At 36.5% G+C, this 19,599-nt stretch overlaps 2 protein-coding genes across 43 annotated transcripts in view; both read right to left on the bottom strand.

Annotated features, from left to right (window-relative positions):
- The window catches only part of LOC132905772 (uncharacterized), a 40,117-nt gene that overhangs the window by 9,558 nt on the left and 10,960 nt on the right, over window positions 1-19,599 (bottom strand). The window lies entirely within an intron of this gene.
- LOC132905765 (sodium channel protein para) overlaps window positions 3-19,599 on the bottom strand; it is a 69,378-nt gene continuing 49,781 nt past the window's right edge. For 33 of the 42 annotated variants that reach the window (XM_060957352.1, XM_060957354.1, XM_060957357.1 and 30 more), the window contains 9 exons: window positions 19,320-19,582; window positions 19,024-19,197; window positions 15,518-15,640; window positions 11,839-11,961; window positions 11,117-11,311; window positions 10,792-11,037; window positions 9,950-10,220; window positions 8,237-8,541; window positions 3-8,047 (listed from right to left, as the gene is read on the bottom strand). In XM_060957352.1, the coding sequence (XP_060813335.1) occupies window positions 7,265-8,047; window positions 8,237-8,541; window positions 9,950-10,220; window positions 10,792-11,037; window positions 11,117-11,311; window positions 11,839-11,961; window positions 15,518-15,640; window positions 19,024-19,197; window positions 19,320-19,582 (2,483 nt within the window). In that variant the 3' untranslated portion in view covers window positions 3-7,264. Of the gene's footprint in view, window positions 8,048-8,236; window positions 8,542-9,949; window positions 10,221-10,791; window positions 11,038-11,116; window positions 11,312-11,838; window positions 11,962-15,517; window positions 15,641-18,085; window positions 18,209-19,023; window positions 19,198-19,319; window positions 19,583-19,599 lie in introns of all 42 variants that reach the window. The other 9 variants (XM_060957347.1, XM_060957356.1, XM_060957389.1 and 6 more) reach the window with 1 other exon arrangement.

Below are 19,599 nucleotides of genomic sequence, written 5' to 3'. Positions count from 1 at the left end.
TATGAGTGTTAAGCTTTTTCGTTTATTGAAAATATCTCTGTAAAACGTGTGTATATTGTGGCCTGGCGAGGTAAGCCGACAAAACCGAATCTTTTTTTTTCGACAACGAAACGAAATCGGGTAGCAAACGAAGGAATACGGTGAAGACATTGAAAACAATAATAGAGTCGAATCGTTATTTAGTTATCTACATAAGTAAAGGACGAATCAACGATGCATTCGCTTACTTTTCTTTTTTTCTCTTTTTTTTCGTTTAATCTTAGTATATTAATTATATTATGTATAACAAAGCGGTAACAACTTGTTAATTGTAACTATTACGGTAATAATCGTTTATATAATTACAATAATGTAATGTAAGGATGATCATTAACTAATCGATAACAAACGAATCGTTTCCTCCTCCATCCTTCCTTCGTCTTGATCATCATATTATCCTCGTCACTATCTTGAACTTCGTCTTTTCCCCCTATTTTTCTTCTTTTATTTTTTATCTTTATTTTCATTTTATTATTATTATTTTCTTTTAGATCCGATATCGGTCTTCAGCTAAATCATTTCGTTATTTTGTTCGTACAATCCCCTCTTTCGTATTAATTATTTAACAACAGTTTTTTTATCCCTTTTATTATTTGCTCTTTAATTTAATAATCATAGTAAACATAGTAATTATTTATAATATTGTGCAAATAATCCATATTTTTATTTTGTTTAATAGTAATGAATGTCATTCAACGGAGGAGCTCTTCTACGTTCTCTCTTTCTCTCTCTCATTTTCTCGCCCTTTCGCACTCTTCTCGCTTACTCGCTCCCTTTCTCTCTCTCTCTCGCGCGCTCTCGTTCATTCTTTCACGCATACACGCTCTTTCGCACGCACTCTGTCTCGATGTCTCTCTTTGCTTGCTCGCGCGCATTCACGACACGCAATTGCGCATGCGCGCCACCGCGGCATGCGTTCGCGCATACGCGCACAAGCGCGAGCACTCACGGAGCACGCATTTGAATGGACGATCCTTCGCGCGTAATGTTTTTTTCGACAGCTAGCTCGTTAAAATTGGATCTTTTTTTTTTTGGTTTCTTAGCACATTTCGTCTATTTAGCTTGTTGACCCATGGCAGTTGCTTGATCATTATACTGGCCGACAGGCTCCGCAGCTTGACACTTTACTCAATTATTCTCTGTATATATCTTTTTTAAATCTTCCTTTGTTTAGCCCAACTCTAGGATTTTCTGCTTCGTATCTTCTCCTCTTTCTTTTTTTTTTTTTTTTTTAATAGCTTTTGTGTACTCATCAGTTAGTTTTATTATCTGACGACGTTTAGGTTAATGAGTTTCGAAAGTTTTCGAGACACTACAAAGCCTTTTTTGTTTTTTTTTTTTGTTCGCTATCCGTTTAAGAAAATTTCGTGCATTTATGATTAGTTAACTTAGTTTCACTTCTTCTTTATACAATGCGTAACGGCAGTATCGTCCACGGAGAAAGTACGTTTAAATCTCGTCTTACCTCGCATAACGAAGGAAAGCCCTATATGTATATATATATTTTTTTTTTTTGTTCTTTAATATCTTACAGCTGTCGTCGCGCAGAAGCTTGTATTTAATGTACGTTTATTTTTTGTTTCTGGTAAAACGAAAATCAATGAAGCACACCACGCATACTCTTCCACCCCCCTCCCCCTCGTTTCTTTTCGCAGCCATAGCAAATGTTTTGGCCGATCGAACGAACATTTTTTTCACCGTTCCCGAGCATGTTTTTGTTCCGAGCGTTATGCTCAAACGAATTTGCAGGCAACCCTTCGAGACGCGTGTGTTCCAGATCTTCTTACGATTTTCTCTTTTCGATACGACCGTAGATTAAGCGGGTCGAATGTTAACAGGCTTATCAACGATCGGTAAACGCGATTGAAAACCGGGGAAGTTGCGATTCAAACATTCGATCACGAAAAATCTAGATCACAGTCTTCACGTTCGCGAGATAAAAAGCACTGTGTGTACGTGTATCCGGACAAAAAGGAGAAAAGAAGAAGAAGAAGAAGAAGAAACGATGTTCATTTGGCGTGCCTCTCGTGGGAAGAACGATTCCTACAGAATCCGAAAGATCCGTTTATCGTTAAAAAGAGGCCAGTGTGTTTTGGAACACTTTCCGCGCGATTGCACCTCGTTTCGTTCGTCACGCCCTGTTTACATATTTTTTTTTACTTCCTTTCTTTCTTTCTTTCTAACGTTTGTCGTGTGTCTCGAGAATTTTATTGCTTCTAGAAGTTCGCGGTTGCCCATTCGACAAAGTAGTATCGAAAATATATATGTATATTATATGCGTACAAACCATTTGATTATTATCGAATTATTTGCACATATTACAGCACGGGAGGGGTTCAAAACATAAAAAGGGGCGAGAGGGGGTATCGGAGTAATTAGACAGTGAGCCGGACGGACCATCAGATACGTCGTACTTCGATAGAAGAAGGATCGACGAGTTGAATAAATTTCGTCGTCGATCGATCTCGTGCCTCGATTCGTTTCGTTTCGTCGTCGTCGTCGTTCATCGTGCTCCGTGTTATGTTAGGTTATGTCATACGTTATACCGGATGCATTACCGTATCGTTCGTCGCGATCGTTTTGACCTCTACGAAACAACTTTCGAATAACGTGCGCCTACAAAAAGAAAAAATTCGAAGTTTCTCGTCAAGTATATACGCGAACAGTAACGGCATCGCAATGCATGTATGCATTTTTTTTTTTTTTGTTTTTAGGCGTAATCCGCGTTTCTGCTTTTGCGTTGCAGAGAGATTACCGAAGATAATAGATATGATGAGCGGATGAATACCCGATTGATAATCGATGTGATTGTGCAGATATATTGTATTGGGATATTATCGGAATCGTCTCAAGGAGAGATTCAGAGCGTAAGAAAGCCGAGTCTCGGAAGAAACGAAGAACGACGACCTCTTCCGAACGAACGAGTCGCGAGGACGCAGCCACGCGCATGCGTATACTTTGAAGCGTACTCACGAAAAGGATCATCGAATGGCCCGCGACGAGAATCGTGAAATGCAATTATAATATACGTAGAAAAGGTACGAGGACATTAATATCGGACAGGCTTCTCTAAAATACTTTGACAAAGCGGACTCGACACCGATAGTGTGTGAATTATTTGTACGAGTAATTTACAATGATCCTCACCCTCTTGAGCCTTCGTAGCTTAAAATAATGAACATTTGTTTTTTTTTCTTTGTCTGCTTTTTCCATAATTCCCCGTTATTTCTCGCGTTGTTCCTGCATTTAATCTCATCATACCTACGTTTTCCTTAACCTCATCTTTCTTTCTTTTTTTCTGTCCAGCTTTTAACAAATTTACACCATTTTCTAGCTCACAGAACGTCCGTAACCATACCGCTTTCGTTATGTCCTCGTCGTCGTTCCTGCCACACATTTCAAATACAATCCTTCGAGCGAGCTGCGAGTTTCTTTGCCACGTTACGTCCGTTTTCGACCAGCGAGAACGATTCTATGTTCGTTTATTATCGCGTCTCCGCCGCCGCTAGCGCGACACCTGTTTCCGGTTAAGACAACATGGACAACGTGGTGCCGCTCCTCTTTCCTTTTCCCATCATCTCTTACTTTCTCTATTCCATTCCGGAACGCGGATGTAAACGTAGAAAAATAACGATCGCGCAATCCGCGTTTACACACACACGCACACACATTATAGTTCATTTTTGTCCTCTGTGTTGTTGCTTCGCTAACGCACGCCCGTTGCGCGCCAAATCGAGATTAGTTTCTTTCGTGTACGTACCTACGTGTATAATATAGGTTGATCTGTACTTTTTTTTATGGCAAAATGAACCGTGCATCGCTATCGTCGTTGACAGACGCGTTCCGACGAACTCTCATTTATCCCCGTGTGCATACTGTTCGCAACGCGTTTCTCGATTCATTTTACGCGATCTATGCGATCGTACGTTGCGTGAGAACGATGCAATTGAGGTTATTCACCCGTGATAGAATCATATGCCATGGTTAACGGTCATTGAGAATTTCGTTCGATGTGTATCGATTTACTTTCCTCAATCGTGACACAGTTCTATCTAGCCATATGGCAGATAGGATCGTACTATCCGCGAGACTAGGCACACGATCTTTCACGAGGTTCTTAAGCACGTAAACCCGTTCGAAATCGAGCTACAAACTCGGACGATTCCTTTCTTCTACGAAGCATCGATTCTTTTTTTTTAATTATTTCAAATATACCAAATTTTCTTCTTAAATATTTATATTGCGATTCGTACCGAAAGAAAGTGTATGTTGCTTCGTCGGTGTCGTTAATCGTTATTGTCCTTGGACAATCGTGCAGCTTCTCGAATCGCAAACGGAAATTGTTCAGGATACCTTTTAGGCGTTTGTTACCTCTTATGGAGATAATTCGTATTTGATAATTCAACGGAAACTATGTACTAAATATTTTAAATAACCAACATTAAAATAATCATTTAAAATCTTAACAATTTCTTTTTTTGAAAACTTAACGTCTTGATTTGGCATCTATTGTTAAACTATGTAGAATGACACAACTTTCTCGCTCAGAGAAATTAATTTATAACATGAATTAACTAAAACGCGAATGAATCCTTAGATTTAAATTTTATCTTTAGAAAATTGTGAATTATGTTCGAATATGTATAAAAAAGTTGTTTTAACTAGACGTTATATTGCTTTGGAACATATACAACTTTGAAGATATGAAATTATTAACAAAAAATGTACTGGTTAACAATCGATATGGCGAGTTCGGTATTCATCAGAATCTAATAATCTTATTAACACTTTACTGGATCGGAATTAAAATTTCGAATCATATAACAATCATAAAATCATCAACAATGATAAACTGAATATTTATATCGTTTTTGCAATTCGTAATATTTTAATAATGTTTTAATATGAAAATGACAAAACATTTAATTCGATAAAATATACTCAACATCACTAACAAATAAATACAATTTTAAATCTCAAAGTTGCCTAATTATATTACTAATTTAACAAGTATTTCACCATAATTATTGAGAGTTAAATATCTGTTAGAAATATAACTTGAAAACGAGCAAAAAACAGTTGTGCCCAATTCTACGTTATCAACCGAGTTAATCGTAAATTCTTTCAGCCTATTTAAACGTGCGGCGTTTTACTCATTTAAAAGGTATACTACGCGTACTGCGAGACGGGTTTACGGGCGCACGGTTGTCGATTACAATTATTCGAATAACGTTACGCTATTATGTATATTCATTTATTCCAAAGCGCATCACTACGTCGTGTAAGATTGTGTCTGTGTAAGTTTTTTGCAAATGTGTAAGTATCTAGCTGATGATGATTGCGAAATTTGTATTCGCCATACCTTCCCCCTCTCTGTTCCTCTTTGGCAAGAATATTGTTCATAGATATCTAAAAAAAAAGAGAGTCATATTTTCATCGACAGCTATCAACATAACAATGAAAACTCATAGGGAAAAAGAAGAGTTATTAGATTTTGAATCTAGATACATAACTGTTTTACCGACCGATTTACTCCAATCATATTTCTCTCTAAATCGCTCTATGCGAGTAATTCTTATTAGATCTTTTAAATAAATAGTAACTATATGATCAAATATTAAAATAAATATTAAAGTCGTCAAACTGTTCTAATATATAGATATTAAATGTCGAAGTGCAGAGACGAGGAACAGAGAAGCAGAGGGTCAGTTAAAATAAAGCCGCGCGATCGGATGTTCGCGCATCGTATTGCGCAAAATTTGTTCAAGCCGAGCGAATGTAGTAAACTACGCGTACATTTCACATTATTAACATTCTTGTTCACCATCATCATCATCATCATCATTATCAACATCATCATTTATAATCGTTATCTTAATCGTTCTATGATCATCCTCACTATTATCGTCAGTTATGATCAGCATCTTCATCAATGTCTTCGTTTTCTCCATTGTTCCGTCGTTCTTTTCTCGTTTCCTTCTTTCTTTTCTGTTCAGTTTCAGGTTCAGAAAACTCTCTTGTCTTTATACACCACTGTACGATGACCAGAATAACGGATCAAAATGTCACCCACGAACCTCGACCGCAGCGAATCAACATTGATTTTAACATTTTTTTAGATTTTCTAGAACCTTCTTCTTCTTCTTCGTTTGTTGTGTTTATCAGCGAATTGGCGAGTCGCTGTTCAAAACCATGTAAAAAATCCAATATACGCGGGTAAAATTTTACGAATCGGCTATATACCGTGTTAATTTTTGTTTCCTCTAGAATAGATGAGAAACGATCGCTGATCTCTTGTTTTCTTTCTCCGTTTTATGAACGCGGCAATATTAACTGTCTCACCGTAGAACGCAGGTCTTCGTTTCAATGTCGGTCACGCGAAAAGATGATTCTTTGCTTTCGTTTCATTGCGTTTCGAGTACGCGTGCGTATAACGCAGCTGGCGCGGATCGTCATCGTCATCGTACGATCTCTAAAAGAAGAAGAACGGTAAGGAATGCCGTAACGAAGTCCATCGAGGGCAGGAATTCTGAGTGCGTTGCAACGTGAACCGTCGAGACCTGATTTGTTTTTTGAAGGGGGGGAAGTTGATTCGAAGGTTACGTTGTTCATAGTCGAGTACACTTCTCTATACACCGACTATCGTTATACTCTTCGTATGTGTTCTTCTCTGTTATCAGTTCTTGCCCTTCGATTCCTCTTCGTATGTCCATCCTTATCTTCGTTTCGCAGCCAAATCCTATTATATTCGATCACGGTTTCTTCCATAAATATTCCTCCGCGGAACGAGAGAACCGAGCCAATCCCAACAACGAGCACGGACGATGGGTGTACGCGGTATCAGCTATGTTTCTCTCTGTCGTCTCACTATACGTGCCCCATTCTCGAACGACTCGCCCAGAAAAATCAAAATGAAACATCCTGTGTTCTGTTCCCTCATGTGTCCCATTTCTCGCTCTTGTGTGTTCATCAGCTAGCGACGTGTCTCCCAACGATCGTAGCGTTTACAATGGATTTAAAGGCAACTCGTTGGAGGAATGTATTTTTTTTTTTTTTAATATTTTGTTTATACAACTATAAGGCTGTCGATGGAGAGCGCGCGCGAGGTCCGTGAGGCCGCTGCTCTCCGCGAGCAGTATTAGCGCATCTGTTATAATTCTATAGTTGTTAGTCGTGGTGGCGCTTACTACGACGGTGGCGGTGCTTGGGACGTCGTGGACGCCGATCAGACGTCCGCGGTTCTCGAGGTTACGCTCGGCGATCGGCTATGTATGACGACTCTGTGGCCATTTTTCGTCACGAAACCGTCACTCTCGACCAAGACCGCGGTCTGTCTGACCCGTGGATCGGTGTCAGCGTCGTCGCTTTCTTCGCTTGGTCCGCCTAGACGTTGTTGCTTGTGCTTTCTCCAGGCGTTCTGAATCAGACGCGCGCAATACTCCTCACGCTGACGCCACAGAGTCGAGGAAACTGGTTCGTAACCAGCCTCACCTGGACGCGTCTGAACCTCGATCTCTGCCGACTCCTCGATCGGATTACCCTTGCGCGCGAAGAAGTCTTTCGTGAGAGCATCCAGAATGTCTACGCAGAACATCATATCTCCCTTGCATATCGGGATGTCCATAGATACGATCTTATACTTGTTTGGCTTGTGTATCTGTAACGGCGGCTCCAGCACGTCCAAGAAATCGGACAGCTGATCGTATCTGATGTACTGCGTTCCATCTGGGTCGAACTGTTGCCAGATCTCGTAGTACATGTCGTAGTCGTCATCCGTCAGACCCTCCTGCACATCCTCGGTAGCTTGGGAGTAATTCTCCAAGATCACGGCGATGTACATGTTTATCACGATCAAGAAGCTGATCACCAGGTACGAGAGAAGATAGGCGATGCCGATCGTGGACGAACCACAGTTGCCCGGATATCCTATCTCGTTGTTCGGTTCCTGGCAGTCCTCCTCGTTTATTATACCGTCGAGGACGCCATCCCAACCGGCAGACGTTGACATCTAGACGAATTCAAGAATTTTATTTATCGAGAAGTTTATTTAGCTGTATGACATTATTCAGTATTTCATCACAAGAAGGTAGAAATTACACATTAAAGACATTTATTATAAAATAATACAAAACACGTTGCAGTATCTTTTATACTGAAGCATACTTAGAAAATTATGTTTCAATGAAGGTATAATTACCTGGAATAGCAATATCATCGACTGGCCGAACGTTTTGAAATTGTATACATCATCCAGTCCGCTCTTGTCTTTCACGTGCATGAAGAATGACATTCCAAAAATCGCGAAGATAAACATCACCAAAAACAGTAATAGGCAAATATTGAAGAGAGCTGGTAACGACATCGCCAGGGCGAAGAGAAGAGTTCGAATACCCTTAGCACCTTTTACGAGTCGAAGCACACGACCGACTTTTGCCACCCTTACTACACGGAGCAAGGTCGGCGATACGAAATATTTCTCAATAATATCGCTGAGAACCAGACCTAAAGGGAACACATATACATTTTATTACAATAATCCTTAATACTTTCTAAAATACTATTGCTATCGAGTGACAATAAGAAAGGATAAGATTCATGTGTCAACTAGATTAGGTTGTGCGATCTAGGTAAAGGCGGTGCTCTCTAAGTTGATAAGTGTTTTAAGTTCCATGCAACGGAAAATCTTTGCACACAGGATTACTAGTCTTATGAAACTTGATTCATTCATTGAATATAAAGTACGTGAAAAATTATGCGTTTCTAATTCTAATTTGATTTGTAAGCAATAATATTGCACAGTGAATGATAACAAAGAGTTTCGTGAAAATAGTGTTTCTTATTTTGTTTCTTCAAGAAGAAGATTCAAGGTGTTTGATGCACGATTCAAGATTCAAAGGAAATAGATTAAAAAAAAAAACATGCATCATATAGTCCTAAGGACTATCATCCCTTGTTCTCTAATCTTTTCTTCTTGTTAGATCTGGCTATAAAAAAAATTAACATGCAGTTTTAGATTGATAAAAAAAAACAGAAACTTGATTAAAGCTCGATCACTCGTTAGATCACGCGGTGCTGTACAAGAAAAAAAAATGTTTCATTGTCGTAGGTTTTCGTGTTAGGCATTCAAAAGTTTAAAAGTGAGCAGACTAGCAATCGATTACTCCTTTCTACGAAGACTAATTTGGAAAAAAAAATCTCGTAATACAGACCCGCTCTTACCCGATTTTTTGACTAATGATCGTCTTTACATCAATCAACATGTGTAAATACCAGTCAAATACGACATTATATCAATATGAAAAGATACCAACAAATGTTTAACCATTAAAGTTGTTTAAATTATTAATTTAAGATTGAAAGTTCATTATGAAAAAACCAGATATTAGACTGGTTAAATTTTATTAGAAATATATATAAAAAATAGATAAATAAATTGCGCAATCAAATGATAATGAATTAAGTTAAAAATCAAATTTTATGAATTTTTAAAATTAATATAAAAATATTTGAATACTGATCTGCTTTATAAATAAAGAGCTATAATGTTGCTTTTAATGACTGGACACATGTTCATAACCGTGAGGATTATAAACGAGGATTATACAGGATAGGAAAGACAGGATTACACATAACATCAATGTAAGGCTACGTAACATAATGACGCTGATCAGTCGTTGCAGCACACGTGAAATATTAATCCTGTACGCTTTCTTTTTTTTGCTAAGATGCTAAGTTTTGCGTGCAGTAGAGATAATGAATTGAACATGCTCATTTGCATCCTAATTAAAAAAAAAAAAAAGAAGAGAGAGCTATGTTGTGTGATGAAAAAGCTAACAGGATTATCTTTTCCATTATCATATATCAATTTCACGGGGGCCATACGACTGAACTAATCATTACATTACATTACCTAATATTGACAATATAACAACAACAAAATCAAAGAGGTTCCATGGCTCCTTGAAATAGTGGTAACGCAGAGCGAAGATCTTCATGAGACACTCGCTGGTGAATATCACAATGAATATCATGTTTAGATAGTCCAGAACATCGCTGAAAGTCTGAGTTTGTTGATAGTGGTCCAACGTCATCGTAAGCATATTCAGTCCGATGAACAACATGATTATCATATCGAACTTTTTGTCCGTCACTATTTCAAACACTATCGCCTGCGGCCTCCACTGAAAGACAAAATGTTTGCGTTAAAATAGAGATTTTTTAATTGGAAAAAGAAAGTAGAAAAATTCAATAAGCACCTACTTCTTAATAAGCTATTCAGCTATCGGAATAGACATTCACTAAAGTCTTACAATTTGAAATAGATAATTACCAAAATTTTACTTAAGATTTACTTAACCGTCAGAATCTTACAATACGACACGATGAATCGCTAAAATTTCAGAATTGGAAGTTCCCAAAATTATAAATTCCCACTTACAGTAAAATTTCATAATTAAGAATTTCCTATTACTAAAATGTCAGAACCAAAGACTCTTATTCTACTAAAATTTTACAATTAAAAGTTGTTGACCGCCAAAATTTTACAATTAAACGTTTCCAACTCCTAATGTTTTACAATTTAAAATGACTAATCACGGAAATTGCAATGTTCAAAATTCAACTATACACAAAATTCAATACAAATGGACTTGAGCACTGTAAAAAAGATTATCAGATTGAGTTGCTAGGATCAAGAGAAGAATCGAAGAGGAAGAAATTCACAAATATTTCAACAACATATTCTCTACATACTCTTGGACGTGGAATGGCTTTCAATGGTTTCTTGCTACCCATCTTTTTCATAGCGTTGTAATATTTCTTCTGGTCTTCCGTCATGAACATCTCGAGGGAACCACCCGCCTTTTTCTTCTGCTCGTTGAAGTTATCGATGATCACACCAATGAATAGATTAAGGGTAAAAAACGATCCGAATATAATGAAGAATACAAAATAGAAATACATGTAGATGTTTGTTTCACGAATTGGTTGTTTGTTGAGCTGTAGGCACAAAAGAAAGATTAATTAAAGAATCCAACGACGATTATTGATTAATTCGAGTTACAAACGATACACTCACCTCCCTAGAATCTATCGCGTCATTCATGATCTGAATCCATCCTTTAAACGTGGCCACTTGGAACAAGCACAGATAAGCCTTTCCTACGTGGTCGAAATTCATCGGAGAATTCTCCCAGGTATAGTTCTCAGCCAAACAGGCATTTCGGTCAGGGATTATTTCGTGGCTGAGTGTTGTTTTATTGGCATCTACGCACTGTAAACAGAAAACGAATATAGTTAATTAAATAGAAAAATATACGCACGACGTTTGACGATCCTTTATTACCGCATATTTTTCAAGGTAAGTTGAAGGCAAAATAGTAATATTCTGCTACCTTTAATTTTTGCGATATTGGCTTTTCGGGATGGACAGTCGTGTTTCTGGCTCAAAATGCGAATGTCAAGTGCACGTGCAAAATCGGAACACGATCGCTCATCCCGAAGAGGCAATATCAAAATATCTCATCATCGTGAAAGTTTGAAATCCAAAGTAATTCTTTAATTTGTTTTGAATTTAGTTATTAAGCTATAAGAGCTCTGTATAAGAATGGAAATTGAATACTTATTTAGGAATATCGAGTTGTAAGTAAATTTCTGCTGAATAAATACTAAATAATTTAAGGCGATGAAATAAATTTCTCAAACTTTCAACGATTTCCTTGGTCAGATTTGAACACAAACATTTCTGAAATGTGTTTCAAACATTATGCTTAATTACGAAAATAACTTTGAAATAATTACCTTGAAATATTTGCCGGCAAAAAGCTGTACACCCATAATGGCGAAGATCAACCAGAAGATAAGACACACCAGTAACACGTTGAAAATGGATGGAATGGCTTGAACCAAAGCGTTGACGACTACCTGTGAGACAAAACCACTCGTTAAAGTATCTGAAAATCGGTCAAATCAATGTTTTTTTTTTTTTTTTAATTCTGTTTCTCTATGTGCTTAAGTATGCGTTTCTATGCATCTCTACGCGTTTCTAAGTAAATGTCTACGCCGTGTGTTACGAATTCATCGTATGTGCAATGTAAATCTTGGATTCATCTTTTGCGATAAAATAAACGAAAGGATAAAACACCGCGCGAAAACAAACAGGAATGTCGCATTATTTTCGTATACAATTCGAACTCGATGAAAATTGATAAGAGTCCAAAAGAAATTCAATTGAATTTAATACATCAGTGAAATTAGTCCTAGTCAATTTCTACGAAAAAGGGAAAAGAATCTATCGTATAAAAATGTAATATCACAATGAAATGTTCAATTTCATATAATTTTGATCCGAGAACAAGAAGCACGCAACATCGCTGCTCGATTTCGCTCGATTTTTCACGATTGCACAGGATCAAATCAGGAAACAGAGTCGATAAAATATCTTGGCTCATCTTTTTCGCAATAATATCTACGAAACGAGTCCAATCGAGTTTTCCCATGAATTTGTTCTCTTTTCTTTTTATGGAACAGTAAACCGAGGTAAACCTTGCATACTTACTTCAACACAATAATTATCACGTTCAATTTCGTACAACTACACCGCACGAACATTGATTATATATATATATATATATATGTATACCAATGAAACACCGAAATCACAAGTCTCCAGACAAATTCAAACAGACAAAGAGAAAAAAGAATTAAAAAAGAAGAAAAAAAAAAGAAGAAGAAGAGGAAGAATCACGGCGAACACAAGGAGTGCCTCTGCGTTCACGAAGTATAATATTCGCGAACTTCATGGAAATCAATAGACTTGTGAAACAAATTAAGAAGGAACAAAGTATCGCTTTGCCTGATCATTGATCGATGTGACGTATGGTGCATACTTAACGTTGCTTCGAGATCACGACTACAAGTGTACACATAGAATTCACACGAGAAATAAACGAAAGCCAGCAGCAAGTGACGCACAAAGCATGTAACAGTGAAACATTCCATTCGATATATTGGATGCGTTTTGGCGTGCGAAAATTTTTAGCGTTCCTCAGCGGCAAGCAACAATCCCATGCAGAAATAGAAATAATATATAATATATATAATATATACTATCGTATAGTAAGTTCATTGATTTTACGTTTTTATATATTATATATAATATATATATATTTATATATTTATATAGGTAGACAGATTATGCTGAAAATTAGTAGCTACGAACTACTGTATAATAAGATAGGGTAAGATAGTGTCAGGGCGTGGGCATGACAGTAACTCTACGCCCAGTATCTCAGCGACCTTGTATTACAGTTATGTAGAATCATTTTATGTCTGTAATGAGATATATAAACTGTTAAATTCATCCGAGAATGGTAAGTTACTAGTATGTTTGATGTAGGTATATAATACGTGTGTTGTTCGAGTATGTTGAGACCAGCTGTTTTCTAGATGAGGCACGTTTGTTTCAGGCTCGTTGAATTTCACAATAAGTATCTAAATACACCGCCGTTCGTAAATCTTGTCTAAACTTTCCATGGTTATTTTATTACTTACTAATTGAAAATGATTTGATCGAAGGATACGTTTCCGAGCTGTTCGATTTATTATCTGTCGACACCTATGCAGACAGGCTCATCGCCTATGCAGGCGTTGATATCGCCGAGCTTCCCTTGGTTTTCTATGGAAGTTGTTAGGCCGATGAAGAGTAGAGTTTCCGATATTTTTCTAATTTCTTCGATAGCTCAGATAATAACGAGTAATCATGGGTGGTAAAATTTGTTTGAAATAATAATTTAAAAATATATAGTTCCGAGACTTTTCTACCAGATACACATGCGAACATATTCTATGAAAAATAACCGAAGCAATTTTGCTTATCTTCTTTTTCACTAATTTGTTATTATTTGCATTTTTTAAATGACTTTTTTTACAAAGTATTTAGAAGCCTATACGTTTATACGATATATCCTTTCTTCTCTTTATTACTTTGTTCTAGCACCGTTTGCTGGAAAAGAACTTGGGACACTTTGTACGTAAAATGAATACAAATCTACTGTTATATGTTTCTTCAAGCGCCCGTTTCGTTTTCACACAAAATTGAGGATCTATTTCACGTTTTTGTCTGGATTTCCTTTCGAGTAGTACGTAATTGATGTTTGAAATATCTATAAAGTATCAGTCTTAGTATCTTTTAAAGATATAAAGAACGTTTTACAAATTAGAACGAGGAAGACGCGAGAATGTCTTGAAAATCGTTAATCGTTCTCGCTATTTTGTAGAAATTATATAAATAGGGTGTTGTCTTGAATTTACGAGAAGCGTTGGTCGATCCAAAATTTACGAACAGCAGCGTACGTGTGTCTCTAAGGTGCATATCTCGCGAGAATTATTCAATAAAGAACGAGTCTACGTGCCGTTCAAACATTCGCAGTTTTAAGCTCAAGTGCATTCGCGATCGCCCTACTTATGTTCACGTGCAAAAGGAATCGAGTCTTCGACACGGCGAGACCGAAGAGTTGTTTCGTTAATTTTTCGAATAACTAACAACAAAGTAAGTAACTATATTTTAATGCAACAAAACTAAACAAAATATTCCGTGTCATATGAAACTCAAATCGGCCTCTTTGTCGATTCTCGCCATGAAAGAAAAACGGTGCCGCCGTTAAACTGATTTTCTTTCTATTTTTTTTTTTTATATATATACTCATTTATTATTTTATTTCTTATTTTTATTATCATTATTATTTCATAAATGCGATTTTTAATTTTTTTCTAATTATCTTCGATAATTTTCTTGAACTACTGATATTGATAATTCTATTGGAACGGCTAATAATTTTATTCGTTCGAGATAATTCGACGGCACCGAGAGAATTCAAATTGAAAATCTGGACGAATCGAAAATTGTCAACAAAGTTGGGCATTGTTTAATCAACGTAAGTCATAGCGTTAATTACCTAATGTTGATACTTTCGAAGAACGAATCTACAAAATCTGGAAGCCACTTTCGTTGTTACTTAACATTGCTATCGGACGCGCAATTTGTTCAATTATTATTTAGTATTCTTATCGCAAATAACTTCGAATAGTAAATATAGCAAGTCGAACACTCTCAGACAAGAGTCCCGCTATACTCTGCTTTTAATTCGAACCTTAACCATATAATTTTATCTTTGTTATTTGCTAATTATTTCTTGCGACATTACGCTGCAATAATCCAACATATTAAACAACGATTACCAAGTACTTTCTTCGCAAGAAATTTCTAATTAGACGGTTCTAGATTACTCGTTTGTCATAGTAGAGATATTATTTCGTCTAAAACTATCGTTATATCAAAATGATCCTATGATCGCGATATTTCTAACGACATATGCCCAACTCGGAAGCTCGATTCGCCCGCTAAAGAGAATGATCGATTCGGTCGGGAACATAATAAGAAAGTAATCGGCAAGGTCTGCTGAGACTGTGGGCTACATACCCGCATTCCCTGCATTCTAGACATCGCCCTGAGTGGCCTTAGGGCCCTTAGGGTCCTCATTGTTTTGAAGGCTTGGATCCCGCCAGCGCCACAGAGCGACGCTACGAAGTTAATGAGTGACACCTGCGAGCGAGAAACGAGAGCGGATCACAGCAACAGGTAGACAGGCTACTCGCGATACGAATTCATCATCATCATCATAATCATAATCATAATCATAATCATAATCATCATCATCATTATCATTATCATAATCAATAATCATTTCCAAACTTTCAAATACTAGAAAAATTTTAAGAGATAAGTAGAAACGGAAGAATAGAGAAAGAGAAGAAAATAGATAGCTAAAGAAAGGGTTAGGAGGAAGTAGAGGTTGTTGGTTGACCGTCGACGCGTCAATTCGTGTTTTGTATGGTTTTAGTTTCATGTCTTTTTTTCTTTTTTTTTTTTTTTGTTTTGTTTTTTTTCTGATCTCTCGATTTCCCGTCGATGGATCGAGGAGTCCATTGAAGCGGATCAAAGTAACACAGGAGTCCGTCCCATCTGTGGAAATCGTTCCATTTAAATAGTGTATGATACACATCGTAGATACAACAAATATCCAGAGCAGGGGGATGAAGACATTGAGAGAAACCAGATATGGCACACGTAGCGGTTCACAGTGAACAGAGAATGGACGTCGTGTCACCCCTGTTTGCGTACAATCCTTCGTTAAAAGGATGCTTTTTAACGCGTTACTTCCTTTATGTTTAGTAATATGTTTAGTGGTTGTGAAAGGGAATTTTAAGAATTCGCTAAGCGCTTCTTACGATTCTAGGAATTTCGAAGAAATTAAAATGTATAGAGTATTACGATAAGCTAATTTCTTTTAAGTTACGTAAATGTTCATTTATCTGGAAGACGCGATTGTACGCATACAGGCGAGAACGACCGACAATGCAGAGAGCAATGAATGAATTGATGAGAGATATTTTCGGTTGCGAGCATGATAATCGGCTTCGTCCTGAAACAGATGAAAAGGTTCGTCATACCAGCAGTAACGACGCGCTAGGTACCAATTTTATATCGTTTGACCATTTGATTGTTAAGAAGAGTCTTGCAATTAGAAAAGTACTTTGCATTTTGTTCCGATAGTTTGATAAAATTATTAATTGACGTAGATGTAGAAGGTTCTTCTTCTTTCTAACAAAGTACAAATTAAAAAGCGAAACAACTTGTTATTGCTACATATTTTCGTATTATCGATAGATACTCTAATAATAATATTCTACGTAATTTTTTAAATACGATCGTTGTTTCAGATTTGTGGGTGAAAAATTATATTCATAATGAGAGTTCATATTATTTTTTCATTGTAACATCAATTAAACTGGTACCATAGTGCGTTGTAACGTTGAAAAATCAAAATCCTGATGACCAAATTCCAAAATTACACGCGCATAATATATTACGTAGTACACACGCGTACATGAACACACAAGGAAGATTGTACATTACACACAAAGCAATATAATATGTATATGTATATAATGTATATATATATATAGTTTATATGTATAGATACACTGTACTTTGCACAACGATCACTGTGCTAAAAAAGACTGTTTAGGAAAGGCGTACATCGGCAGTAGCTAGTACGACAAAAACTCCAATATCAGTGCAGACACCAAGTAGAGACACCAGTGTACCTCTGCACACCGGAAAGCACACCACAGAGTACAAGGCTACGATCACTGTAGCGATCATGTCCTCTCTCGTCACTTTTCCCTCGGTTTTTACTTATTGTTCCCTTCTTTCTTTCTAATCGCTTTTTTTCAGTTTTCTTTTTTGTCCTATCGACTCATTAAAAAACCAAAACCTCGGAACAAACGTGACGGATTACAGATGAAAAAGCTAATGTTTAAAAAATACTACCATTAGATATTCATTTCTTTAAAAAGGTTTATAAATTTTGAGAAAGTACGAAGACATTATCGTTCAAATAATACTACGAGGATTAATGATTAATAGTAATATCATTAATTCTTTACTTATTACTATTACATTGAGCTATCAAAAGAAGTATGCAACTTCTTTATCGAGTTTCTTTATAGATTTATATTTCTATTGGTAAAATTCAGATACATGTTTTAAACAATTTTTATAAATCAAACGTATACACTAATGAAGAGTGAACGAACTTATTTCTCGATTCAATAGTAACAGATTATGTGTAAGAGAAAATTGTCTAATTATAAAAGGAGTACTACTTACTCTTATAATATTATTTAAATAACAATGTCTCTTATTCAAATTAGAATTCTCCAAAAATACCATAGAAAGTTCCTTGATACTGTCACAAAGATTAATTTCTTTTAAACTCCGAAAATTAAACAGGAAAAGAAAATTAACAAGCTCAAAACTTGCAACAGAGTTACATTTAAATTCCACAAAAAATATTTCAGTTTCATAAAATGATAAAATAATAATCCGTCAGATTTGCACGATCATACAAAGGTCGTCGTATCACCGGATGAGGCTGCTCTTTCTCGGTTTTTTTTTTTCGCTTCTTGTCGACCGATGACTTACTCTCATGCCCTCCCATCGTGACACGGCTCGTAAAGGCCTCAAGGCCCTCAGTGTTCTCATGGAACGGAAGGCCGGGATGTCGGCGGCGCCTGCCCAGATGGCGCCCAAGTTGATCAGTGAGAGCTATCATCATCATCAAATATCGATCAGATGGAACGTGACACATGACACATGAGATATACGTTATTATACGTAGACGAGTTTGTACTACAGTAATCCACCATGAGGGAGTTTCCATGCTGAGCTCTTCCGCTTTGTGAACTGACTTTTTGGGTGGTTGGGAGGAGGAGAAGAAGAAAAAGGTGGAGGGCACACTTCGTCATTCAGAGAAACTTGAAGATGGGGAACTTTTGTTTCTTTTTTGTTTTTTGGAACAAGTTTACAAAATCTTTGATTCGTGGAAAAAATCTCAAGCGTTGCATGCTTTTAAAGAAAGTTTCTTTCAGAGTTTCTGTTCTCTTGTGTTTAAAGACTCCTCATCCTCTCTCTAATCATTTTGATATTTTTGTCTTATACAAAGTTGCTAAGACGACTGTTCAAGGTATATGGTATGCAAGGTATGGACTTTGTATAAGAGATTTTTCTATGGATTTTATTGTAAGCTTGTTTCTGGTTGGGGAACGTAAACGAAGTTTAGCTGTGATATGAACTAAATTATTAAGTAGATTAGAGACATTTTATAAAAATATGAATTATAAAAGTACTTCCTTTTTGCGTTAAAAATAGAAATTAGAGACACTATTTTTTGGAGATAATCTAATATAACATTCTTCATGTGAGTAATCGTTATCTTATTAACTTATTTTATAAAAAATCTGAATAGAAGTTATTAAACTTTTTTCTTATTCTTATTTTTTCTTGAACGAGAGATTACGCACATTTAGATCATAAAATTACATGAGACATATAAGAGAATTGACTGAATAAATATGACTTACCATGACAATGATGAAATCAAGCCAGCACCAAGCGTTCGTGAAGTACTTTTTGAAGCCGAGAGCCAACCATTTGATTAACATTTCGAGGAAGAAAATCACAGTAAATATTCGGTCCATGTAGTATAAGATATCTTGCAGAATGGGTCGTTGTTGAAGATGCACATCTTCCAAGGCCTGAACATCACACAACGCAATTTCAATTATAATTCATATATCTTTAAAATTCACGAAATAAAAGAATAAATCAGATGATAATAAAACAATAAAGAAGAATGGAATGTATGAAATGTACTTACGAGAGCCATACTACTCAAAAGGATCATCAAAATGACGGCAGTCTCAAAATACTTGTTCTCAATTAGTTGGAAGGTCTTCAGTCTCAAGTTGGCCCAACCTTGCCAAAATGGAGCGTCATCGTCACCAGCTAAGAACGGGAATTTCTTGTAACAATTTTCTGGACAACAGTCAGCCGGATAGTCGGATTCGATGGGATCTTCGTCTGCTTGGATAATTGCATCTCCTAGGACGCCTTCTCCCTCCTCTCCCTCTTCTCCAAGATCTTGGAAACATAATTTT

This window comes from Bombus pascuorum, chromosome 4, assembly GCF_905332965.1.
Source record: "Bombus pascuorum chromosome 4, iyBomPasc1.1, whole genome shotgun sequence".
NCBI lineage: Eukaryota > Metazoa > Arthropoda > Insecta > Hymenoptera > Apidae > Bombus > Bombus pascuorum.
Note: the sequence above shows the minus strand (reverse complement) of the source record. Positions and strands in the feature narration are given on the sequence as shown.